Source organism: Aythya marila (assembly GCF_965140915.1).
Source record: "Aythya marila genome assembly, chromosome: 3".
Taxonomy (NCBI): domain Eukaryota; kingdom Metazoa; phylum Chordata; class Aves; order Anseriformes; family Anatidae; genus Aythya; species Aythya marila.
Genome location: NC_139044.1, coordinates 97,787,685 through 97,815,412, shown reverse-complemented (window position 1 = coordinate 97,815,412; position 27,728 = coordinate 97,787,685). Strand labels below are relative to the sequence as shown.

Here is a 27,728-nt window from a genome sequence, read left to right as displayed (position 1 = left end):
ATTAGTTTCACTAGACCATCTTAGGGGGAATGTTTTTTTCTCTGTTTTTCTTGATCCCTTACCCAGAGCAGCTATAAGGCATTTGTCCTGTGTATTTTGCATTCCAGTGTATCTGTAGGAGCAGGGTCCCAATGTAGAGGAAGAATTCCTGAATTGCAGTACTTGGACCTTATTAATGCTTTCTGGCTTTCCTTCTTTAAATCAATTCTCAAGATCCTCAGAGAACAGAAAACTATCTTAACTTCTGATATAATTTTCTCTCTCTCTCCATTCTTTTCCTTCTTGAAGGTTGGCCATCAAGAACTGAGCAATGTGATGCTCTCAGTCCACTGTTCCTGTATGAGAAATCAGTGAAAAATTTCCAGGATAGACACGAAATCACATTTAAAACAAAACAGTGAGACAGTTCTGATAGCACTGAAATAGCTTTAAATGTATTATTGCTACATCATCATTGTTAACATGTTCAGGCTAAACTGTCTCAGACATCTGTCCAATTTATTATGAGGTGATCAAGAACTCATCTGTTATCATGATGATTTGCTTTCCAGCCCAGTGCACAAATTTCTCTGTGCTAATGTAGACTTAAATGCTGTGGAAGGGGCCTATCTTTTATTATTTGTTCCGAGAGCATGGTTCTATACGATTACCAGTTTGTTATGCCTTCCTCAGACACAGCAACTTTTAAAGTTACCTCCCACATATATAACTTCTCCCCAGATCCCGGATGATTTTTATGCTCAAGATGAGGATTGAATCTTTTCCAGAGTTCTTTCCTTCACAACACTTGATGTTTCAGTATGCTGCCTGGATACACACAGATGGCTCAGTGGGAGGAAGCAATTTGAGTGCACTCAGCCTCAAACACCAAATCACAAATGGCAAGTCAGATTTGGGATTTATCAGCCTTTCAGCGTAGTCTGCAAATCTGGCACGTTCTGCAAGGGTGCCATTAACTTTGTGTTGCCCCTCAATAAAGCTGCAACTATAGTCAGGAAAATAGCCTTTCCCTGCTTTTATTACATGACTATTTGTGAACTTCCATCCTGTATACTGCACAATCTGACTTCAGGGCTCTGCATCTATCAGTTGAAGTAACCTCTCTGAGGACCTTGAATTTCTCTGATGCATCAGTTCTCAGTTCATGTCAGTATGTTTGTTTTTTTTTTTTTTCAAAGCACATTGTATTGACGTGTTGTGTTTTTTGAACCATAAAGGGAAAAGGTCATTACTATAATCATACTCAGAGCAGATCATGTCAATATTGGTTACTCTGCAGTAAAAAAGGTACCCAGGAGTTGGACTCAATGATCCTTGTGGGTCCCTTCCAGCTCGGGATGTCCTGTGACTGTGTGTGTGTCTGTTAACCATCTTCGGCTTAATATGACACATGGTTCAGAAATCTTTTCAAGAATACTTGTAATATTGAGACTATACTGGATGAAGTTTTTATTTTATTTACATGCCATTTGGATTTACGTGATATTACTTTCAAAAATCCCCCTAACCAGTAATTAAACAGGAGTTTGGAATTGGAAAGGACCACCTAAACCATTATGCCTGTTTACCCAGTCATTGATGCTTAATATATAGGTGTCTGCATCTACTCTAGGCTTTGTAACACTTTTTTATTTCCCATTTAGCAGCATAAATCTGTCATAAATTAGTAAGTCACAGCTGAGAATCAGAACACAGCCAAAGCTTGTGGAAGAGTTGAGTACAAGTAGCACATCACCACACTAAAATCTGTCCCTGAGTAATTCTTTGAGAGTGAGAATGGGGTGTGCTCCATTTGGGATTAAAATAACCAATATGCTCTTGGTGCCCGTGAGAATTGAAAATTTAGGGGAACCGGATGGACGGTGATCACCGGGGAGCGGCTGCACTGCCGGTACCCATTAAGGCAGCTGCTGCTGTGCTGGCTGTGTGCTGGAAGAGACACAGCTGCTGGCTCTGCTCCCAGGGCAAACAGCGTGTGGCCAGAGCTCTGCTGTGCCGTGCACGGGGGGCAGAGAGGGCTCTTCACAGGAAGGTCGGCTACTTTGAAAAGGGAAAACCTCCAATGCTGTGAGGGTTGTGAATTCAGCTCCTGTTTCCTCTTGGTCCCAAAGCGTGGCAGAGATCCTCTAAATAAAGATGGTAAGGGATTGTTTCCCCTTCTGCCCACACCCAAGACACATCTATGCGTGTATTTATGCACAACCTTCCAAATCCTAATTTTGCCTGAGCCAAACTGAGCAGACTTTAACCACACCCAGGGAGTTTCCTGCAGGCTTTGTAAATGGCTTGATGTAAATGGGCTAAAATAGTTTCTGCTACGCTTACAAGAATTACTACAGATCAGGCAAAACTGGTGAGTTTAAAGCTGTGGTTCTGAGCATAAGACTGAGAAATGAGCAGGTAGAAGTGTTTAGTATTATATTCAAATCACAGAATATCCCGAGTTGGAAGGGACCCTAAAGGATCATTGAGTCCAACTCCTTGGACTCAATATCTATATATGGGCTATACATGTATCTCAACTAATGATCAGTTGCTTTAATAAAACATTCCTGCCACCCCAGTTTTACTTCTTAGTTTTCACTTTTTTACAGCAAAAATTAAATTAAACGTTAACCTCCTTTCTTCCCTCAAAAGTAAGTGGCAGGTTTTTCCCTTAAATCTGTCCTGAATACCTTTCAAAATAATGCTGAGCAAGGAGCAGGAGTTTTTTTGCATGAATTCCTGGTTGTTGGCACTAAACTTGACTGTTGCAGGGAGGCACGAATTCCTCTGGTAAGATCTTAGCAACAAAGGAGTTGATGAAAAAAAAATCCTGCTAACTTGCATGTGGCCAAGATTTCACCCTTGATCTGTAGGCGGAATGCAAAAAGCTTTGCCTCCGAAGCCATACAGAGGGTTATTGGCTACAGCACATGGCATTTTCTCCTAACACCATTCTGCATAACACGTAGGATGTGTAGAGCTGGGAAGAACCTTCTCTAGATTCCTGCTTTTTTTCCACAATGGGAAAAAAAATATGTTTTGGAACTTGATAATTCGCAAGAGTGGCTTAGAAAAGGGAAGGAAATGACTTTATCGTTTGTAAAACTTTTCAAAGTACAAAAAGCCACCCCCACACAAGAGTGTATCATCTGCTTTGGAATGAATCCAAGAGTTTATCTGTGCTCTCTGTGGAGGAAAGAAAGAGCAAACACCCACCCAAACCCGCCAGCAATCTAATGGTCAAGGAACATGTGGAGGCTGAAGTGGGCAAACCTCTGGCTATGAATTGAGAAACACATCTGATGAGCAGACTGCAGTGCTCCCCACCACCGTCACCACCTACTTCACCCAGGAAAAAACCCTTGGTTAGACAATTCTCAGCTAAATCAACTGATAGTTAACATATTGTTAGCCACCAAGGATCCAAGCAAGCTAATCCTAATTTAAAAGACATTTTGAGTAACCCTTGCAGGACCTGATTCAGAGATGAAATTGCTGTAACTTAGAACTCAGTATTGAGGCACAAATCGAGTGGTAAATTCTGAGAAAATTATTTTCTGAAGTGTATATTGTTATGATCTCAGTTATTTTTCCCTGTTTCAGTTTGTGCCTACTAAGGACCTTCAGGGAGGAATGATGATAGCCACAGCTATTGATTTCTTCCTTGGCTGACCATTACAAATTTTTCTTAATGTGACCATTTGTCACACATGAATATCAGAGATCAGAGGATGGAAGCAGGCTGTCTTTAATTATTGATTGGTTTGGTTTTTGGCTTTCTTCTCTGTGCTAAGAACTTGGTCTTTAATGAATGAGCCTGAATTGACTTCCGTTTGGCTTTTCTAAATCATTTCATATGCCAGGTTAGTTTATTTGTTTTGACATTCTCATTGCTTCCTTTTTAATCTTGATTTATTAAAATTGTATAAAATATGCATGATGCAAACAAAATAGACTCAGATGACAAATAGTGAAGGGGATTGAAGATTTATGCCTTACTCTTAATGCTGGAACTAGGATATCTATAGAAGCATTTGAAGCTCCAGGAAGAGGAAGGTAGAGAAGAGCTACTTCCAGGTGTGGTGGACGTATATGCTATAATGGGGAATCCAGTCAGTGTAAGTAGTTAAAGCTTGCTTTATGGCCTCAGTTGAAGCCTATGGCACAAAATCCTGCAGTATCTAAGAGCTGCCAGATTGCTTGCTTGCTGCCTGATTTGTTGCAGGTTAGTGTCCTGTCTCTGACCTGCTTTCGGTAATAAAACAAAATCTCAGGGAACTCCATGTTTATGAGGCTGCAAAGAGTGATCCTGGCTTTTAAACTTTAGAAATGGTGTAGCTGAAATTCCCTCGAGTGAAAATATCCATCCTATTACAAATGAATTCTCACAAACTTCCAGCTTTTCACAGCAAGACAGTTTTAAATTTTCTCTTGGATCAGACCCACAAGTATAAATTTTGGAAATATCTGTGGTAGGTTTTTCAGTGCAGCAGTTTGGTTTGTTTGACCGTGGGATTTATAAATGACAGGTAAATGAATGGACTTCTGCCAGAAGCTCAGCTAACTGCCAATTACTTACAATCACTCTAAATCTTGTTTTGCAGAAACTAACTTTTTGTTACAGAAATGTGGGGCAAGAATGGTTTCATTTGTGTTCTTTACAATGACAAACATGTTATCATGGCTTCCAGCCAGATTTCACCAGACTTCTAACACTGAACAGTCCTTTTCTTTACAAGTAGCCCCACTGAAATCAACAATTCGATGTGTCTAGGAACTAGCAATTCTGGTGCTTAATAATTTATAATTACTGTAGACATCCATTAGTAAAAGATTTTAAGCTAGCAGAAGAGGGATATAAGGAGAAAAGAGTTTACAGTTTTCAGGTATTGTTTTTATTCAAGTATTTGGACTGGAGAAAGTGAAAATACAGCTCAATGAAAGCACAGTCTGCCATTCCAGAAAAGTATTACATTTTTGTTTTAAACAAATCATTTCTCAGCTGAAGATAATGTTAAAAACCTAAGAGAAAGCTCTTAGGACTACTTTGGGATTGTTTCTTTTTAATGAATGTAACAATCTTTTCTTACAGACTGATTTGTTTGTGAGGATAAGAAAGACTATATTGTGCCTTTAATTAGCATTCAGAACAGGCAAAGGAGGGTGGATGAAAGTTGAATCTATTTTGTGGTTGGGTAACTAGTAGTAAGTGCAGTAAGCCCTGATAAGTGCTCAAGGGCAATACTCCGAAATCCTTTCTTTTGTTCAATTTACCAAAACACCTAAAGGCAAGGGAATAACTTGCAATTTTCTGGGCATGTATAATATCTCCAGTTTATGTTTTCCTGCAGTGGAGAATTCATAGGTAAAGTAACCTGTAACATCTTCCGTAGGCCTTGTAATTTTACCTTCTAAGAGCATCTTTGTGGTCTGCAGTCCTAGGAATAATATCCATGTAATCCTTGTGAAATGAGTGTTTGGCATTACTTTTAGGCAGAAGCTGCCTATATACTGGGCATACGTAGCCAGAATTATATTTAAATCGTATTCTTGCCAGCTCAGGGTTGAAAACTGCTCAGGGTAGTTTGCTGCCCATAGACTAGCTTCCAAAAGTGTGGCTTGGTAAAGGAGCCATAGTTCAGATAGCACACTGCAGGAGCTAAATAATCTGCAGGGGGGTCCTGGGAAAAATAATCCTGCCTGATTCCTGTCATTCAGCCAACGGGAAATGTGCAGACTCTGTATGAGTCAGGGTGTGAGGTTTTGGGGGAGAGGGAGAGAGTTGTTTCTGCAAGAGCTGCGTAGCCATCCTTCTAACACGTCTGGGAGTCAAGGTGCTAGCAGGGCTTTGAAAACTTTGTGCATATGAATAGGCAGTTTATTCTACTAGTCAGAATATTTTTCTGAGTCACTGTTACTCTGCGAACAAGCATACTTATTGATGGCTAGGGAAAAATATTGCTGCTGCTAAGACTTGGTGCTGTTTTCAGGTCAGCTTCTTTCTTATTTTAGCATTATTGCAGTAATGTTTCAAGTGGTTCAGTGAAATTGCAGATTCGTGTTAGAGTTGGGATGTGGGCATATGATCCTGCATTCTCGTTCTCTCAAGGTAAAACAAGATTTGAGTTTTAAACCATCATAGTGAAAGCTACAAATATATATTTTTTTGCTTCATCACATGACAGAAAGCAATATTTATAAGGGATGTTCAAACTAATGTGTAACAACAAATTTGGTTGTCGGTGCTAAGCAAAAATTCAGTATTACATAGAGGTTTGGAGGCCAGCGAGGCTTTGATATTTGTCACAATTCTCATTCATGCTTTAAAGCTACAGATGATGCTCTTCTTTCTAATAGATGAACAAAGTGAAAAAGACAACTAATGAACTGAAAGGAAATGGCTGTGGTAACACCTGTGTATATGCAAAGCTAGCATACAATAATATATACTACTATCTGTAATTTCCAATGACGTATTTTACAATTATCTGTTGTTAAGAACACTGGAAGCACCTGGAGCAACTAAATGAAATGGCCATGATAAATAAAACAATGAAGAACCTACTTGGACCTTGATGCATTAGTTGTTTTTATGATCCAGAGGGAGCAAAGCCTATTTAGATAAGCCTAATTTTCTCAGTGTTAAGAAATAATTACATATGTTAATAGTGTTATCTTTGCCATGCTTTCATCCTTTAACTGAGAATTACCTCTTTTTATTACATATAACCTTCTGTTCTTATTCATTTTAGACAAGCTGTATATGGGACCAGGGCAACTATACCATGATCTGCAGAACCTTTTGCATGACTTGAATGTAGTTGGTCAAATTAGTCAATTAATAAGCAGCCTTAAAGGAAACTATCAGGTAATAAACAAAGCTGGGTTTATTTTTCAAATAAGTTCCTGTTGTAAAGTAGCATAATTGTTTTTCCCTAGGGTCTGTGCAAGACCTTATGTAATTCTCTCTGTAAAGAAATCATGTTTAGCTCCAGTAATTCATTTGCTTTTAAATGTTTAGTGTTATAAGTAGATTACAACTGTCTTTCTAATATTGATCTACTTTGTTGTTTTGCAGTGTAGGTGGATACTACAATTGTCTGCATTTCCTCAGTAGCTGATAAGCTTATATGGAAACAGAATTAGGTTTTGATCTTAATATATTGGATTCTTACAGTTAGACAATGTAGTAGGAGGGTGTTTTTTTGGAGAAAGCTCTTGATGCTTGTACAAGCTTATAATCCTAGCTTTCAGGATGGAATTGTGCTTAAAACTGAGTGCAAATCACAAAAATATTAATGGACGTTCAGAGGAATTCTGAAAGCAATTTGCTTTGATTTTTTTTTTTTTTTTGCATCCCGTTCATTTAGCTTTTATTCTGGCAAGCAGATACAGCACCTTAACACTGAATTTCAGAATGCGTTCTCCACATTCTTAAGACTTAATAAATAAAGATTTTAAAACTCTTTTCATTTTAAAACTCTTATTTGACACCATAGTATATAAATGCATGTGAGTATGTATATGAAATCTGAATTTCTTAGGATATCTTACCTTCAGAATCAAGGGCATTAAATAAAACACAAAACTTTGTGAAAACGTGTACTGCAAAGGAAGCTTTAGGAAGCAGTACTTAAGTTTGGACAAAATTTCACCAGGATTTGGAGGTGAATTTCAGCTGCATTATTGGAAGTATGTGTGTATCAAATACTATGGGACTTTCACCCACTAAAATATACAAAACCTCTCTACCTGTGCTGCCCGTCAGAGCCAACTACCTTTTAAAAACTAAAAATGTGATCAATGTTTCCAGGTTGAGACATGTAAAATAATTAGGACAATTTAGATGAGGTCAGCTTCTTTATTTTTAAAAGATACTTGAATTTTCATAAAATTCTAACTATTGGCATTTCATGTGCTCTTGTGTATAAATAGCTTGTTACTACTGATGCTTTCAGTGTCACTCAGATCTGCTTGCCCTCTGTGACTGAACACTGAGGTTGCAGAGGGTGGTTGTTGCAGCATCCTACCCAAGCAGATTGCATCTACACAGAGCTTTTGTGATGGCTACGTAAATATTTTTGCCTCAAAGATTTGTACAGAAGCATTGGCAGTATGTTTTATAGAGGTTTTCTTAAGAACAGAAATTTCTTTAGAACCATTTGAATTCTGGGGGGTTCTTTGTAACTATTCATTGAAATGAAGTAAAAGGGTTTTGCTGCAATTGATGCAAATTCACATTTCTTACTCTGACAAATGCTTGGGAGCATAATTTACGTATTGTCAAACTGAACAGTGTGAGAGTAAATCATCACATAAAATATGTTAACAACCTGTCTACAGATACTTTTGAGATATTTTTACAGATATTTTTGAAACGTTTACAAATCTGGCTAAATTATCCATGACCTAAATGAGATTCATTAGTAACTAAATGAAATTCATTTAGTTCATTATCCAGAACTAAATGAGACCCAGGTGCCAGGAATTTTTTGCTGATATGTGGAGATTACCTTAGTTTACTGGAAATAGGTCAGTAAGTGGCTGTTGAACCTTACCTTTTTTTATTCTTTCAGAACTTAAACCAATCAGTAGCCCATGACTGGACCTCAGGTTTACAAAAACTGATCTTGAAAAAAGAAGATGAAATCAGAGCAGCAGATCGCTGTAGAATTCAGCTGCAGCTTCCAGGAAAACAGGACAAGTCAGTAGTAATCTAATTTGCAAAACTTTCCAAATGGGTAGGGATGTACCAGGAAGGATTTTGGAGTCGTTAGCTCTTTCTGCTCTACTCTCTGTAAGGTTAGCCTCTCACTTCTGCTGTCGTGCCACAGTGTTGGCAACTTACATGTTGCAGGACAGCCCTGTAGTTTTTCTCTTGTTCCTCAGCTTTATGTTCTTGATGCAAGATGAGAGATGGGAGTTAGAGCAATGAGAGTTAACAGGGAATAGCCTTTGTTATTTCAATTCACCAAGGAGGATTGTTCTTTTCATACCATTTCATGTGAAGGGTGGGAACAGGGGCATATGACATATCATAGCCTGCATAGCCTCTGTTTCTATCATAGCTGTCTTTGTCTAAGTATTAGAAAATAATGGAATTTCTTCTTGCTCAACATTTCTAGCGTTGACTGTATCTCTTTGTGCATTTGGAATGGCCTGTTCTGTTTTTTTGTTTGTTTTGTTTTGCTAGTTTGTTTTTAATTTTTTATTATTAATTTATTTATTTGTCTTGCAGGTCTGGGCGGCCTACATTCTTTACAGCTGTATTCAATACATTTACCCCTGCCATCAAACAGTCTTGGATCAACAATTTACAAATGGCTAAACTAGCCCTTGGTAATTCTTAGTTGCTTACATTTCCTGTCAAGTTCTCAATGTACAGTGCAATTCTTTTCTTAGATTTTTTGGACAAAATTCTATCTGCAATAAAGTAGGTAATAGTGATTGTGTATCATTACAAATTAATGAGGATCTAGGCATCAGGGACACATTAGGATCTGGACATCATTGTCAAGGAATATAATTTCTACAGTATTTTAATGAAATCTATGATAATCATTTCTAATTCGAAAATCAAAATTGTAATATCAAAATCAAAATGCACTAGAGGACAGACAAGTGAGAAATTTACTTCATTGTAAATTTATTTTTTCAGATCTTACAAACCTTTCAACCATATGCCTTTCAGTTCAAATTCCTGTGTTTTAGCTCAAGAATGATTTTAGCTAGGAAATGGCAGAAAGGTGTTGGGTTCGTGTTTAGCTTTCTGAGCATGAAATAAACATTTATGCAATTTTAATAAAACATTTCCCTAGTTGGATACATGAAACAAGTTTTTATTTTGAGGATCCTTGTAATTATGATGAATAGTAGATGGCAGTAATGTCACTTAACTGGCAGAGCAGTGGTCATATTTGCAGAAGATAGATTTGCTGGAATCTGAGGAAAGGTTTGGTGGTGTTCAAGCGTTCAAAAGGGAAAAGGCAAATGTACCTTTTCCTCTTTTAATAACCTACTGACAGGATCATTGACTTATGAAAACACCATTAACAATTCACTAGCATTAGGTGTTTTTTTTTGTTTGTTTTGTTTTGTTTTGTTTTTTGCATTAATGATAGTTATGTAATCTATATCAAATTTCTGCTCATAGTTGTAAGTTGTCATTTATACCAACAGAAGTATATATGGCATGAGAAGAGCCTGGTCATTATTAACCAGTTCTAGAATTATTTTCTAGTTCTGTAGAGAGGTGTAAGCGATTATTCAGTAAAAGTATCGTGAGATGTTTGTTGCTATTTTCTTTCCATTACAGCGGAGGATAACCTGTTAGGTTGGTTCTGCATAGAAGATGATGGGAATCAAATCAAAAAGGAGAAACATCCTCTCCTTGTTAGACACATGCCAGTGATGATGGCCAAGCAACAGGAATTCAAGGTGAACAGAAGTGATATGCAAAATTACAATTGCCTTTCTTCAGTGATCTCTCTTTTAAGGAATACTGTATTGTGTGTGTGTGTATATACATATATTCTCGTGAGTTACAGTTATTCTTGGATGTAAGACCAATAGCAATACAAGGTCCAAGAGGGTCTCAGGAATGAACAATACCTGCAGTATTTAAGACTTCAGAGAACATGGTATTTAGTTTTATATTATATGAATTTTATTTTCAGGTGTAAGCTCATCACTCAATGAAAGCAAAATTAGTAGGAGTTTTGAACTTATCTCGAGGTTTCCAAGTGTTTATTTGAAGCTCCAGAGTAAACCTCAGTTACAATTGGGGCAGAAAATTGATCTCCTGCTCAAATTTCTGATTTGAATTAATGCACAGAGAGCAAATTTTAAAATGTTTTTTTTTTTTTAAATTATGCTTTATGGGGTCATATATCAAATGTAGTCCTGTTCTGAAAGGTGATGCAGAAATTGTGTTAATGGCTCATTTTCCAAAGTAATCTGTTTGAAGTCATATTTACCACTGATTTTAATGATGAAAATAAGTACAGCATGTCAAAGCTAGTAGATGAAAGGAAAGGGTGCTGGATGCTGTTTTTTCCTGTGCATCAGCAGGATTTCTATTGAGTATCAGTTAGTTAGGCTTGTACAAAAAGACTGATGGAAATAAAATTGTATATGTGTGACCAGAATGACAGTGTTTAATGTTATAACATGAGTACTGCTTGAAGCCTGAATAGGTCTGCAGATTCTTGTTGCTTGGACAGTCTAAACAGGAAAGAAGTTTATCTGAGAGCTTCACTGCGAGTATGAGTATACAGGGCTGGATGTTAAGGGGCAAATTGCTAGCTGGACATGCATTTGAAATGTGTAACACTTTTAAATGGGGACATGCCTATTATCCTGTGTTTTGTTTTGTTTTTCCAAGCAGAGCTGCAGTTGCACCCAGTCTGCTGAAAGTCTCTAGTCTCCCATACAGCCATCATCATTCATATCTTACTAAAACCTCAGATTTATCATTAGTGAATACTTTCTAATGTCACCATAGGTAAATAACCAAAAGAATTGATTTTTTGTAAGGGAATGTAAAATACTTACGTTTCCATAGAGCTAGGCATTTGCAAATTCTGTAGGGCCATGCCAGCTGCCTTGAAAGCCCAGATTTAACCCCTGTAATCAAGTTACAAGAGGATCTGTTTGTTTTGGAAAGAAGGGGAGGTCAGTTGCCCATACAGGTGTGTAATGGTCTTTGCTATCATCACTTCAGCAGAAGACATTGCATGGCAGAGCTTGCCTGAGCTTCAGGTCTGCTCTGCCAGTTTTACAGCTCCTAAAGAGCTGTGCAAGCCCAACTGTTACTCATGATGCTCTTAAGGCCTTGATGTTAGTGGATGAAATCATCTAAGTATTACTTGTGCTTTTCTGCAGCTTCAGCTGCAGTTTGGATTAGCTGTCTCAGCTAATCAAATCAAATCGCCCTTGTGAGAAGATAGTTGCAGCATGTGTTAAATGAGACAAGCTAAGACTGGCATAGATGCTTTTTTTTTTATTTATTCTTTTTCTGATCTTTCTGTCTTACACATGTAGTATATTGCTTTGGTGAATACAAACCATCATTTTTACTACTGCTATTCACTTGGTGATGCCTGCTGACTTCATGGAGAATTGTGTAATTCTTTGCACTTCTGAAAATTCAATAAACTGGGAATTTAGAATTCTAACTTATGCCCACTCTTGTTTCCTTATTTTTTTTTTCTAAATTATTCATTGTACAGAGATGATGTTGCAAGGTTCTGTTGAAGTGTGTAAGTTCATACTAACCAAATAGTCTTCAGAGCCATTAGCAATATAATCATAGTGTCATTGGTGTCTTAGACAATAACATTTGCGTGAATTGTAGAGGATCTTGTCTAAAAACATAGTATCACACCTCATCAGGAACCTTTTACTCTGTACGTTATTATGAACTGCTTGAATATATTATAAAGTGTTTACATAAACTTTGTGCAGCTCTTCCATGGATATTAGATAAATCAGGGAAAACAGAAATCCGTGACTGCTCATAAAAATGACTTTTTCAGAGCCTACATATTGGTGCTTGAATGATTTTCTGAGATGGGATAGACTTGCATAGTTCTTGAGTCTCGTGTAGCTTTCAGGATGTTTTTTTTTTTCTTTTTTTTTTCCTTTTTTTCTTTTTTTCTTTTTTTCTTTTTTTCTTTTTTTCTTTTTTTCTTTTTTTCTTTTTTTCTTTTTTTCTTTTTTTCTTTTTTTGTTCTTTTTTTAAGGGGCCTGGATGATAAAATCATGAGTGTGGTTATTACTTTACTGACAGTGATATGATGACATGCAGTTGGAAGTGAGTGAGAGTGCTTTGGAGCATAGCATTGCCATTCAAAATGAGTAAAACACCTGGAGAAATAATCTGGAAAAAAACAAAAATAATGAGGATGATAGCTACTAGGACAGGCACGTGATAGGTATGCTCAGGCAGAAATAAATAACTTCACAAGTTGAGATTGAGGAAGTGGTTGAGTAGAAAGTCTGTAAAAGTAATTTTTAATAAACCAACAATGCAAAAATTGGTTAAGAATGTAATATTGTGACAAAGAGCAAACAACCAATGGGTTTACACAGGGTTCAGAAAAGGTACTCATTATGTACTCTAGATGAACTATAACAGTTCATCTAGAACAGTGTGTTCAGTTCTAGAAAGTTTTGCACTTTCAAATATTCAGAGCTGATGGGGAGATGCTAGTTCTAAAACAGCAATCACAATCAAGAATTTTATAAACTAATTAAATATAGAATATATTTATTTTATTTTATAAATAATTGAATGATTTAAGCAGTAATGTTCATTTAGCATAAAGAAGAAGAAACTCAGGGAGGTTCATAACATATAGCAGCCTTATTTATAAAAGAGCACTGCTGAGGTGAAGGAAATACCTAGTGGCTAACATGGGAGGTAAAGACTAGCAATTACTAAAAGGGTGGTTTGGGGTTGGATGTTTGGAAAAAAATAACAAAAGTCATGAAGCATTTGAGCACATCAGGTATATGATTTGTAATCTTAATCTTTAATATCTGTAAAAGTAGATAAAGAATGGGTTAGGATTAATGCACATGCAGTTGACCCTGCCCACTGGAAGCTGGTTGAGCCAGACTGACTTCTTGCCTTCTCTTCTGTCATTGTGATATCCTTAAATGCTTTAGTTAATTACACACTAAATTAACTAGAATCAAGCATTTTTATTTTTTTTTAATGTGTTAACTGTTCTTTTTTCTTTGTTTGAAGATTGAATGTGCTGCTTATAATCCTGAACCATACCTCTCTGGAGAAAATGAGTCAGATTCCTGTTCCATGGAACATGGTTTTCTTTGGGTAAGCTTAGTCTTACAAAGGGGTTTGTCTCCTCTTTCTTGAATTGTTCATTGTGACTCTTAGTAGCATATGGATCTGAAATTATTATTATTGTTACCATCATGTTACGATGGAATTCTGTAAAGGATACATAGTAATTTTGTCCACATGATCTCACTGTACTCTGCAGGGTTTCATTTATGTGTATGTGATTTGTTAGCGTGGCACAGAATGAATTCCAAAGCGCTGAGCACAGTTAGACATGAGTTATGTGCTAATTTCTAATGAGGGCTACTTAAACCCATATGAGCTCACACTGTCCTTTTGTCTGTTTCCGTATTTTAAAAATGTTTTATCCATAAATAATCTGTTTAAGGTTGTACATAGGAAATAGCTTTATTCTGACTTATTTTATTGCAACCCCAAATATGCTGATATTCCAGCAGACAAAGTGACATTTGCCAAAACTTGTTTTTAAAACAATTTCAGTAGATTTTCTTTTTAATACAATACTGAAATTTTTTAGGGGCAATATTCTGGAACCTTTGAGAGTTAAAAGTTTTTGTTGGCGGTCGTTTTCAGGATGACCTGTGTAATTTCTTTTTGTCTTCGGTCTTCGTAAACAGTCATCACAAATACCTGCCAATAAAGCCTTTTTACTACAATGTAATGTTCTTTCTTCTCGTTTGCCATGTTTTTTTCATTTCGTATAAACATAAAAATGTTCACAACATTTTAAAATGTTATAAATTAAACATAATATATAACATTTTTATAGTATTTTTAAATGTTATAAATTAAGTATACTATATAAATGTGTATTGCTGCCCAGGCAGATAATTTAGTTTTCCACGCTTCCCAGCTCCCTAAAATATACCAATTAGTTTCTGTAATTGCATTATTTTCAGTATGTACATATGCATATGAGTTAAACATCCCAGGTCATAATATTTGTCTTCAAAGAAAAAAGTGTTTTTGTAAGTATATGAGGGAATTTTGTGTTCTTACGTAATCTTTAAAAACATGTTTGTGCTGAATTATTTTCTTGTTCAACTAGAGACGCACTCTTTTACTTTCCAGTATTCGTTCTTGTTAATGCTGGTCTTGCTGGAGTCAGGCATCAGACTTCATCTTTTATTTTATTTTTTTTTCTCCCAATTCAGATTGGTAGTTGTACTAATCAGATGGGCCAGATTGCAATAGTCTCATTTCAGAGCTCTGGCCCTAAGGTTATTGAGTGCTTCAATGTGGAATCACGGATTCTTTGCATGGTCTACATACCAGAGGAGGAGAAACTAAAAGAACGAAATATGTCTTTAGATTCTGAAAATGTTCCTGCAAAAGCTTCTAATGTGCCTACTATTTGCCTTGGCATGGAAGAAGGAAGGTGATTCTCAATTTCAGTATACTATATATGATTAGCTTTACTACTCTAGCAAAAATGTGTGAGATGCTTTCTAGAACACGTTTTCTTTTTAATAATGTATTCATGAATACCCAATGACATCAACTCATCATTTCCACCTAAATCAAGAAAAAATACGCTCCACATGATTTTGAAATATACTTTGTACTATATAAAATGAAAATAATACCTGTATTTGATGAAAATAATACCTATATTTTGATGAAATTTTATTAATCATACATCATGTCTGAACAATATAAATACTATTTTTGTAATGTTGCAACCTAATTTTTAGGTATTGTAAATTTTTCCCCTGGTATTTTGTTACATACTCTTTCATGCATATTATATTAAGATTTAAATAAAATACAATTTTGTAGTTTTATTTTTTCTTGTTTCTCTTTGTAGCATTTCTGTTTACAAAAGTTGCCAAGGTTCAAAGAAAATTCGACTTCAACACTTCTTCACTCCTGAAAAATCAACTGTTATGAGCTTAACGTATATGTCGCAATACTTGTTTGCTGGCTTGGTAAATGGAAACATTGCAATCTACACAAAAGCAGAAGGTAATGTAGTGATATGATTTGATAACATCCTGAGGAACTTGCATGTCAGTATATTTTGGCACAAGCAGTTTTCCACTACCATATTGTTTCTCCATGTAGAAATGCTGAAGTAAGGTTACTGCAGTTACAGGGGAAAAATATATATGAAAAAAAATATATCATATTTTCATTTATTACTTTGAAGAATACTTGGTAATTTGATACTGTTCTTTTTATTTGGTACCATAAAATACATATGAAAATTGATCAGTGCTCCAGCTTAAAACCTTAGGTATTCAGTGTCATGACTCCCTATATTTGCTAACATTGTTTGCTGTATTTTACATAGCAGTATGCTAATTCCATTCTACTTCTCAATATCGACTTCAACACTTCTTCACTCCTGAAAAATCAATTGTTATGAACTGTTATGTTTATGAAAGACAAAAATTTCCTAATGGTAAATATTTCTGTATATCTCATTTGAAATAATGAGTCAGCTTTTATTTTTCAGATGAAAGTGATTCCTCTTTGTGCATCTCATATATTTCACAGTAGGACTCATTTTTCATTGCCATTTTGGCCGTTTGTGCTCTATCTAGCTAAATAATTGTTCAAAATAATCTGAGTAAAGGAGAATCCCAGGTACCACTTCTGAACTAGAACTGACTTCTTCAGAGCTGGCTTGGGTGGAAGTCTGTGCACTTTGAGAATTTTTCATGAACTTTCCTGCAGTACCACATACACGTACAGTTAGTTCAGCTCAAAAAGCAGTGGGGAGCAGCGACACCTGAGTTTTTAAATAGCTCTAAGTGAGATGTTAGCAGAGACACACCTAACCTTGCGAAGTGCAGAGCTGGCACTACTACCTAATATACCTTGTTATCTTGAGGTGCATAAGTGTTGTTGCTGTGCTTCTCTAATATGACAGGTGCTGTGAACAGTACAGCTGTGTTTGTGTGGCACTACACCTTAACTACTGAATCCTGCCAGCCTCTAACTGCAGAGCCAACTTCAGTGACTTAAATTTGTGGAAGAAATGATATGCCACCTGTATTGTCCAGTGTTAGATAATACAAAGAGTTTGGGAAATACCTTTTCAAGCAGCAAAGAATCTCAAAGTGTTGGGAAAGAGATTTTCTTTCACCAAGTGCCATCTTCAACTCAGTGGGTTTCCTCCTTCCTTCTTGGCTGTCTTCTCTTATCTGAAGCCAGACATTACATTTCAGTGCCCCCCCCCCCCTTTTTTTTTTTTCCCACTGAATAGCAAATTTATCCTTGTTTCAGAGGCAGAGAAACCTTGACCCTAGTCTCACAGCATCATTTTTTGACGCTTCAATTTCTGTATTTGCCTGTGTGGGGTAGAAAGTGCAACTGCGATCTTCTCTGAATGCGATGGGTGTGTTTAAGATTGCTGTCACTCAACTTCTTCTGAAAAAGACCATTGAAAAACAAGAGTGGCATCCTTAGCAGTATAGGTAAGAAAGGATGCATGGGTTGCATATCTACAGAGCGAGTTAAGAATGGGGCAGAGCTGTTAATCAGACAGAATTGTGAGCTGGAGGATTGACCAGGATCATAGTGTCCCCTTCCTCTAAGGCACGGGTTTTGTGCAGCTGAGTATTCAAGGAGCTTGTTACGTTCTCTTTCAGGATAGCTGAAGCTCAAATGGGAAATGTGTTTTTTTTATTTTTATTTATTTATTTTTTTTTTCCTGACTCATCCTGTGGTGCCTTCCTTTGCAGTTTGGTCTATGTTTGTTATTTCAGTTCTCCATGCCTTGTGAAAGTAGTGCAAATCAGCTGCCCCCACATTAGCATTTGGATTCCTTATAGCTCACTGCTGCTGTCATGTGATCCTTCAGCCCTGAAGGGGTGTTTTTATGAGCACTGACCTATTTTACCAAACAAAGGAATCTGAGCAGGGAAATAGAAGGGACAGAGAGTGCAGCCTAATAAGAGCTTCGTGTAATTCGTCCGTGTCGCCTTCTCTTCTGCAGAGGGGGTTACCTTCCAACCATATAGGAACCAACTCTTTTTTTTTGGTCTGTCAGCATAGAGGAGATTAAGGCAAAAATTAAAAGTGAAAGTGAAATATAACCAACTGCATTACCAGACATCCTGATTAGAAGCCTGCATTCAAAGACAAATGTTTTGGGATGCACAGGTAAAATAGTTGTGCAGCCTATTGTGGTACTTCATGAATAAGAAGGAGTAAGTAATCTTCCAGGGTGAAAAATCTATCTGCCTGTTTCTATTAGAATTATGATCCTTGTTTCTTCCGTTATAGGTAGTGTTTTGTGGATCAGTTCAGTCACTGAAGCTCAATGCCTGTACATATGTAGTCATATGTACATATGTAGTCTTATGTAGACTTCTGTCATTTGGTATTCATCACCCAAATAAGTATAATTGCTCCTATTGTTTTCAGATGGCTTAATACATAAAAGCATACAGCTTGTTTAGAAATAGCAAGTACTCTACTCTGACTTTCTTCTCAAGAAAACTCTGTCCATTTGACAGCATCTGCAATGCTCTGGCTGCAGAGAAGTCTTCTCATGGAGTAATTTAAAATGGGAAGTAAAGAGCTGAGGACCACATGGCATGGTAATGGGAGAGTTGGAGGTTCACGGTGTAACTTCCTCCTTCATGGAGGGCAGTCATGTTTACTCAGACACCTCTGTGTTGGTGGGTTTTCACTTTTGGATTAAAAAGTATTTGAACCTGAATGTATTTGAAAATAAATTAAAGGCAATGGGGCACTGTTATCTTAAAATCTACTCAGTTCCAAAATGTGAGCTGGCATGGTCATCTGAGAAAATGTCACAGAAGAGCTAGGAGGTAGGTGAACTAATATTAATCCTAGAAATAGAAGCCTTAATAATTACACCTAGGCACGTGTTTTTTTTTTTTTGTTTTGTTTTGTTTTGTGAGTAAGAAAGCTAGTTTGAGAAACCATAAAACAGCTAGCACGTTAAATGTTTATATGGGAATGGTAGTGATGTGGATTGTAGTGTTCATCTGACACTTTGCATGTTGAGAACTTGTATACAGTGCTAGGAAGTTTGCACAGTTATCGTTCTGAAATATTGTGTATTCAGTGTTTGCCCCAGACCAAATTATTATGAATATTTCCAGGCAAAACACTTTTAGATGAGGTTAAGGAAAAAGTATGTTGCAATGTCTGTGTAAGAAATGTAACAAAAACCTCTTTGTGCTGATTGCAGACAGACCAACAGATGTGTTTTCTGAGTGACGTAATAGCAAAAAAGGTCAGCATATGTTTGACTTCCATTCACAAAAGTATCTTAGGAAAAGGAAATCACAATCTTTATAAAAGGTAGGTGTATTGTCCCTGGTGTACTGGAGTCAGTTCCAGGTACTTCCTTTCTTCAGGACACTTATGCACGTTTCCTTCCCATGAAGTCTATAAAGAGAATGGATAGAAACAGGAAAAGGAAATAAAATCTCAGTATGATTGTGGCAAAGACTAGAACAGTTAATATATTAGTAATTTCAGAAAGGGTTTGGTTCAGATGAGAGAACAGATACACTAAAAAGACTTGCTGCTCTGATTACAGTGCCTGACTTCTGAGCATGCAATTGCAATCTGTAGCCTCTCACTTGCAGTACCTGCAGCGAGCCCTTGCATATTCAGCCCGAAAATGAAGTTCACAGCACTCTGCATGCTCAGAGGTCCTTCTGCTCTGCTCAGCACTGGTGAGGCCACACCTGGAGTACTGCATCTGGTTCTGGGCTCTCCAGTACAAGAGAGACATGAACTTACTGGAGAGAGTCCAGCAGAGAGCCATGAAGATGATGAAGGGATTGGAGCCTCTCTGCTATGAGGAGAGGCTGAGAGAGCTGGGACTCTTCAACCTGGAGAACAGAAGGTTCAGGGGGGATCTAATCAATTTACATAAATACCTGAAGGGAGCGTGCAAAGAGGATGGAGCCAGCAGTGCTCAGGAATAGCAGAAGAGTCAGCAGGCACAGATAAATATCTGAACATCAGGAAACACATTTTTACCGTGTGCGTGACTGAGCACAGGTTGCCCAGAGGGGCTGTGGAGTCTCCTTGTTGGAGATCTTCAAAAGCTGCCAGGACATGGGCCTAGGCACCCTGCTCTGGGTGGCCCTGCTTGAGCAGGGGTTGGACCAGATGCCTCCAGTGGTCCCTGCCAACCTCAACCATTCTGTGATTCTTTGAGTAATATCCAAGCAAGCTAATAAAGAATTGAAGCAAGGCATTTCTTAATGTCATCCTCCTTCCAGGTGCTGCAGAGCTAGAGAAGTGCCAATCTCCATTTGTGATTCACAGTGGAGAGCTTGCATCTATAATTATTTTTTTAAGCTGAGGATGAATCATTCCTCTTCTCTTTAAACAGGATAGGAGAAAGAGGACATGTAGTCTTTCATATTGTATCCTAATGACTAAGGCACTAAGCTCTCAAGTGGAGAGATCTCTGTTTTATCCAATGATGATTTAGTACATGAACTGTATTAAACTTCATTTGTTCTGTTGCCCTCTCACCTTTTTTGAAAAGTGGCTCAGTTTTAACACAAAGAAGAGACTGGGTCTGCTGCCATTTCCATTTTGAGTGGAGCTCACCCAGGTGGCTGGAGGTCTCTCCTGGAATCCAGAAGATGCTGATTTGAATCTTTTGCCATAGCCAGAAATGACCCACACATCTAGAAGTGGAAGCCTCATATATTTTAATGAAAGCAGTGTTTGCCAGTGTTTTTGTTGTTGTTGTTGTTGTTTCATAGAATCATAGAATCATAGAATATCCTGAGTTGGAAGGGACCCTTAAGGATCATCAAGTCCAACTCTCGACACCGCACGGGTCTACCCAAAAGTTCAGACCATGTGCCTAAGTTCACAGTCCAATCTCTTCTTAAATTCAGACAGGCTCGGTGCAGTGACCACTTCCCTGGGGAGCCTGTTCCAGTGTGCAACCACCCTCTCTGTGAAAAACCCCCTCCTGACGTCCAGCCTAAATTTCCCCTGCCTCAGCTTAACCCCGTTCCCGCGGGTCCTGTCACTAGTGTTAATGGAGAAAAGGTCTCCTGCCTCTTGACAACCCCTTACGAGGAAGTTGTAGACTGTGATGAGGTCTCCCCTCAGCCTCCTCTTCTCCAGGCTGAACAGGCCCAGTGACCTCAGCCGTTCCTCGTACGTCTTCCCCTCCAGGCCTTTCACCATCTTCGTAGCCCTCCTCTGGACACTTTCCAACAGTTTCATGTCCTTTTTATACTGTGGTGCCCAGAACTGCACACAGTACTCGAGGTGAGGCCGCACCAGCGCAGAGTAGAGTGGGACAATCACCTCCCTTGACCTACTAGCGATGCCGTGCTTGATGCACCCCAGGACACGATTGGCCCTCCTGGCTGCCAGGGCACACTGCTGGCTCATATTCAACTTGCTGTCTACCACGACCCCCAGATCCCTCTCTTCTAGGCTGCTCTCCAGCGTCTCATCGCCCAGTCTGTACATGCAGCCAGGGTTTCCCCGTCCCAGGTGCAGGACCTGGCACTTGCTCTTATTGAACTTCATGTGGTTGGTGATCGCCCAGCTCTCCAACCTGTCCAGATGTTTGTTTTGGTTTGTTTTTTTAGATCCTGTGTAGATGTATGCTGCTAGTTTCTGGCCCTGAGGTTTAAGGAATAACAGAAAGCTCAGGTTTGAGTATTGCAATAGAATGTTAATGTGCTGTGTAAACAAGAACTGGGGCAGTTCTGGCCATGAACGGGGCAGAGTTTTGCATTCTTTACGAAGACTTCACCAGGAAAAATGTTGGCAGCTCTGAAGTTAGTCAAGAGTTTGATGACTTACCTGTCTGAAGAGGCCTCAGGACATGGATTAGTTATTTTCAGAGGATTAATATCAAGGAAAAGGAACAAAATTAAGACAAAATATAAGAGTAGGGGGAAATAGATCAAAAAGTTAAGGGAGAGCAGGTTATTTCATTAGCAAGGTGGATGTCTTGCCAAGCTGATCAAGGCATATGTACTTTGGCAAATCCAGGAAAGGGGGAATATGTGGAATGTAAAGGGTTGATATCAAACCTCAGAGCTTGGGTCTGAAGGACAAGTATCTAAGCACAGTTGCAGTGTGTCTGAAGAGTGTGGTTCTGGTATACGATCAACACTTGAGGTAGAAAGGGATGAGAGGTATTGCTATGAAAAGTAATGAATGGTACCAAGCTGTTAGGGAAAAGCAGTGATACTGAAAAAGAAATAAATACTGTTATCTTGACTGTGTTATCACTGTTAGCAATATTTCCAAATACTTGCTACCAGAAATGTGTTGACATTGCTATCAGTCTTATTTGGATATCACATGCTGGGGCTTCCAGTGCCACCTCTGTCTGTAATTTTAGGTAGGGCTCTGTCAGCTATATAACATTTTTGCATATATATGAAAAATCAACTATATGCATGTGCAGCACAGGACACTCCTATTTACGCCTGTTTTTAGAAGAGCAGACCTGGGTCCTTCGGCTTATTTCCATGTGATTAGAAATGTGCTGAACTTTTTAGTTCTGTTGCTACTATCTTACTCCTCAACTGTGTTGGTTTGTGTACCATGTGATGGAAAAATGTTTGTGCTCCACTGCACAAATTAACCAACAAGCACTGTTCCCAGGGCTGTGTTGGCAGCTCTGTCGAAATCATCAATAGTGCTGCTAAGCAAGAGAGGAAGTTACCAACAAAAAAGCGGGTTTAGTTCAGCTCTGCTGAAAGCAGAAAGGAAGGGAAAACTACTACAACCTCTGAAAAGACTTTCTGAGGAAGTAAATTGTATTTATCAGGTTAGATCAAGACTTGAGAACACTCACAAATTATAAAGGTATTAAAAATAAAATGTTTTAAAAATGAATAATGAACTTATTTTTATAATCATCTATAAAGGTAATATCAATGCATTGGGTTTTGTGGAAACAAACCACAGAATCATAAAATAGCCACTACTCAGTCTTATAAAATGAAATTTGTTTTAAAACTTTTCTTCCCTACTTGATTAAATTTGAATGAGTTGCAGGATAACTGGTTTTATAAAACATAAAAATCAGGAGACATAGCAAAACACACTAATAGAAACAATGTCCTTTTACATAAAGGGCTTAGAAACATTTTCTGAGCATAAGATATCTTACTCTGATGCAGCTAAGCAGCCTGATATGAGCATTGCAAGATACTGTTCAACTTTGGGATGTAAACTATGGCACATAACTGTTGGAAAAATATAGTTTACAAAGTGTATTATAAACAGTGGCATAAAATATATTGGTGTGTGGATACAACAGTGCTTAAAAACTGTTCTCATGTTTTAAATATTAATAAAAGATACAAATATCAGAAGTTATAACATCTTATTTCTAGAAGTCCCTATACTAAATTATGTATTTGACCCTGTATTCAGGTTTTGTAGACACATCTCATTCTTGCAAATGAATACCTTGCCTGCAGTCCATACTGATGACTCCTATTCAAGTGATGTCTGTGAAGGCTGTCATGTCTCATGTACTAGCTATTTGATATATCTGTAATAATAGTCGATGCCTGCTTTGATGTGCTCGGTTTAACCTCCGAGTCCACTAAAACTTGCAAATATGCTCATCTTTATGTATTGTTAATACTTTCAGACTTTTCTCACAGAGCAGAAGGAAAACTCCTCTCTCTTCTCCCACTGTTTCCCCTTCCTGTTTCCACAGGTGTCAGGCTCCGATCTTGTATTTGCTCAGAGTGCAACAACTGATTTTTCTACATGCAGACCAGCCTCTGGTTATGGGATAATTGTACTGCATATTGTATCTCATGTAGTAACTATATGCTTACCTTGTAGGTTAAAGAAGAATTTATTGTCTGTAGCTTTTTAGCAGTCTAAAGATAAGGATGACCAGGAAATCTTAAAATTAAAACAATGATTATTTAGAGAACAGAGACAAGAACAAATTCTGTTCATTGACAGAACAGAATTTTAAGCCACATTTCTGTGGACACTCTGAAGGGCATTCTCCAGCCAGGTCTCTGTGAGCTGCATTATATACATCTCCATTGCTTATTTTTCTTTTGATCAGTTCCTGCTTTTCATGAAACAATTTGCAAGAAGTCACACTGGGCTCCTTGGTCTGGCTTTGTCCTGGTGTATGCCTTGACTTTTTACCAACAAAAGTTTTACTTCAGCTACTACTTTCCCACCTTTTTTTTTCTTCTTTTCCTTACAAGGAAACCAATATATTAATTGAGTACCTAACCAAGTATTTATAACTTCAAATGAAGCCTCTCCATTTCTTTTGCAAGGGCCGTGCATAGTTTTGAATAGATAGTGCCACTTACTGAGCATGCTTACATAACTGTGTCTTGAATTTGCATCCATTTACACAGGTGGAGATAGTATTTCACTTAGATTTTAGAAGCAATGAACTTTGGATCAGACAGATAACATGAAAAAGCGGACATCAAACATGAAATCTGTGCAGGCTGTATCGAACAGGACCTGGTGAGATCTGGAAGGACAGGCAGAGAGAGCAGTATGTGTTCTCAAAACTGTGATTTTGATGGTCTTGAATCTATTTGTGAACTAGATTCAGACCTGTTAAGTAATTTGGTTGGGGGTTGGGTGGGGAATAGCAGTGCGAATAATCTTGGTCAGCAGAATGAAGCCCTGACCTTGCTTTTAGCCAGGAGTCTGCGGTTAAAGCATTCACAGAAGTGTGTTGGATTACCAAGCTTAATCCCTTGCCTTGCTTGAGAGGATTTGTACCCATGGTTCCAACTCTCAAGAGATTTCAACAGCCGTCACAAAATAAGGAGAAAGAAGCAATGCTTAATTTCTCCTCCTGGTGTCATCCCACTTTGTATAATTAATTAAGCGTTCATTGAGGCAGGGATAAGAATGCAGCTTACCCATCATTTAAATCCTGTCCTCATTACCAGGCTAGAGTCTTCCCACTTGCCCTCTTTTTTTTTTTTTTTTTTTTAAACCTTTTCTGTCTCAGACGTTGGCTGATCTGGAGGACAATGATTGCAAAAAGAAATAAAAAAGTACTGCAGAATAGCTTTATCTCATATTTAGGTTATCTTTGTAGGGTGATACTGAGCTCCAGATTTTTCCTGGGGTGATGTCAAGTTGGATTGCTGTTTCTTTGCATAAAGTCATGGAAACACAAAAGACATCAGGTCTCTGTTTCACCTTTTTCCAGTCCCCTGAAATCTTAAAAGTAACTGGGTTGATAAAGTGTTTTGCTAAAAGTACCAACAGAAAATGTTTTTGAGAAGTGGGTTTTGATACTCATAATTGTTAAATCAAATATTCATAACATTGCTATTTGTCAGTGACACTGAACTCCACCTCCTTACCCTGTAGTATGTTGGTTTTTTTCTTTCAGAGTTGACATCCATGTGACAGCAGCACTGATTTTCATTTTTATTCAAAAACTGCTACAAATGCTAGATGATGATTTTAAATGAGACTTGATCAAAATTAATGAGGTGGCTTAATGCTAAGCCACCTGAGGAGTTGCACAGAACTTGAGGATGCTCACGATCCTCAACGAAATAAAAATGTTTGAAAAGGAATTTAAACAAAATTTAAATCCCAGAGTCCACAGTTGAGATGCTGAAAATCCCCACTCGTTTGTCCCTTTAGAGTCAACTATGTGTTAGATATAGATTAATGTATAGATTGAAAGTGTTTAAGAAAAAGAGCTATTGAGTTCATTGAGCAGTTTTGTCTGTACATTAATTGTTCAGTGTGGGCCATATAACTACAGGGGAAAAAAAATAAAAAGATAACTTGTTGTTTGGCATATCCTTCAGAAGAGACAGTAGTAGAATTATGCTGGATTTATCCCCAAAAAGGAAAGCTGAGGGTGCTATGTACTAGATGCTGTTACAGCTTCTGCAGTCAGTGTAACAGGCAATGAAAGCCAGGATATGCACACACGTACAGCTCTTTTCTGTGAAGTTCTGTGTGCACTGAACTGCACATAGTGGTTAGAGCATCCACAGGGTATGGGCAGCCTCCAGGTAAGAATTTAATTTGAGGATTGTGTGGTTGCTAGCAAATGCAAACTTTTCCAGAAGTTTCTTTATTGCTAATGGTACACATGAGTCACGAAGAGCACAGTGACTTTGCATTGCTGGGAGAGTGTGCAGGCTAATAAGTGGAAACATTCTTACTTGCAAGCTGAAATCATGAAAACGATTTTGACAGTCTGAAACTAAATGCCATTTTTGCAAAGATGCTTTCAGAGCAGAGCCACATCCTGGGAATGACTCAGTGAAGACTGCATAATGCAGATGGCAGAAGCAATTAGAAGCACTCCAAAAGCAGAGGCTTATCATTGTTGCTGTTGTTATTGTACAAGCAGATAATGCCTAAGCAGATAATGAAAGGTGGACTCATTACAGGAGGAAAAAAAAAAAAAAAAGTGCTCAAGTGCTTGACTAAAGATGTGCTTACCTTGGTCTCATAAATCAAAATTCAAGTGGCTACTGAGTTGAAACCAGTGTAAGTAAAGGAAACAACATTTTTGCAGCTTATGCAGGAAGAAGGCTTTCAAATGAAGAAATGGGGCCTTTTGGATGCATTTTATCTCAACGTTAAAGCAGATACATTATCAGATTGTGATAGTAATACTAAGTAATGGACAGAAAGGTCGTATTCGAGAATGTTCAGTGAGTTCTTACAATAGACATAAACTCATAGAAGTATTAAAATGGTAAGGTCAAAATGTATGGATAAAAGACAGCTACAAATACTTCAACAGTATAGCTAGCTGTTACATTTTTTAGACAAATGATCTGCTAATCCTCGTTTTGAAGATATGTCAAGTGTAAGTGACCACAGCAGTAAGCGGTGGCATGCAGCTTTTATTAAAAGGTCTCTGAAAAAACGATGCTGCAACATGTACTGCGTATTGTAATTTGGATCTGCTAAATGTGGTCCACAGAAAACACTGTGGGTTATAGCTGGGGATGTTGTGGTTTAACCCAGCAGACAGCTGAACACCATGCAGCTGTTTGTTCACTCCCTCCAGCCCACAGTGGGGTGGGGGAGAAAACTGAAAAATGCAGTGTTGAGATGAGGACAATATAATAAAAAATATAATTAAAAATAATAAAAATAATATAACATATAATAATAAAATAATATAAAATAATAAATATAAATAATAATAAATAATAAATAGTAATAATAACAATAGTAATAATAAATAAAATAATAATGAATAAAAATGATATGAAAAATAAAAATAATAATAAAATGATAATAAAAATACATAATGATATAATAAAAAATAAAAACAATTTAAAAACATGTCTATCCCTGCCAAAACCAGAATAGGGGAATAACAATAAAAGTGAAGATACAGCACAGAATTCAGTTTTAATTAAAAACAACAACCACCATCAACAAAAAACATCCAAATGAAAAAACACCGTCTTACACAAAGCATCTAGTAACAGAAAATCCATTCCCCATCAATATGTTGCTAGAGAGTTATTGGAACTCATTAAAACCTACCACAAAAACCTAACTTCTTGAAATAAGAATCTGTCCTAGTTGGAATTTGGTTTCAGCTGAAACAGTTCACTTGTGAGCTCCTTCTGAGTGGGAGAAAACTGTGTCAGTTGTGGCTTTCTGACTGTACTTCTTCTGGAAAGAAAAGTGTTTATACGAGCAATGTGAGGTTTGGTTCCATGTTTATCAATTAATCCAGATGAAATTTGTTCATTTAACAAATACACAAGCGTTGTTTTTTCCTCTTAAAACATTAAGGTAAGGGGATTATTCTTACAAACTTACCTTCGAAGTTAAAATTAAACAGGTGCAAAACAGAGTGCAGCTTTGCAAAGTTTTGCATAGTAGGCTCTATGGTATCACTGTTCCAATTCTTCGTGTATTTACAATTTTTCATGTTAAAGCCTCTGGATTAGTTTGCAGCTCCTTTTGAGGGTGC

At 37.5% G+C, this 27,728-nt stretch overlaps 1 protein-coding gene across 4 annotated transcripts in view; it reads left to right on the top strand.

Annotated features, from left to right (window-relative positions):
• The window catches only part of ARHGEF10 (Rho guanine nucleotide exchange factor 10), a 120,726-nt gene that overhangs the window by 69,770 nt on the left and 23,228 nt on the right, over positions 1 to 27,728 (top strand). For all 4 annotated transcript variants that reach the window (XM_082757692.1, XM_082757694.1, XM_082757693.1 and 1 more), the window contains 7 exons: positions 6,738 to 6,853; positions 8,562 to 8,689; positions 9,224 to 9,324; positions 10,301 to 10,422; positions 13,739 to 13,825; positions 14,968 to 15,191; positions 15,621 to 15,778. In XM_082757692.1, the coding sequence (XP_082613818.1) occupies positions 6,738 to 6,853; positions 8,562 to 8,689; positions 9,224 to 9,324; positions 10,301 to 10,422; positions 13,739 to 13,825; positions 14,968 to 15,191; positions 15,621 to 15,778 (936 nt within the window). The remainder of the gene's footprint in view (positions 1 to 6,737; positions 6,854 to 8,561; positions 8,690 to 9,223; positions 9,325 to 10,300; positions 10,423 to 13,738; positions 13,826 to 14,967; positions 15,192 to 15,620; positions 15,779 to 27,728) is intronic.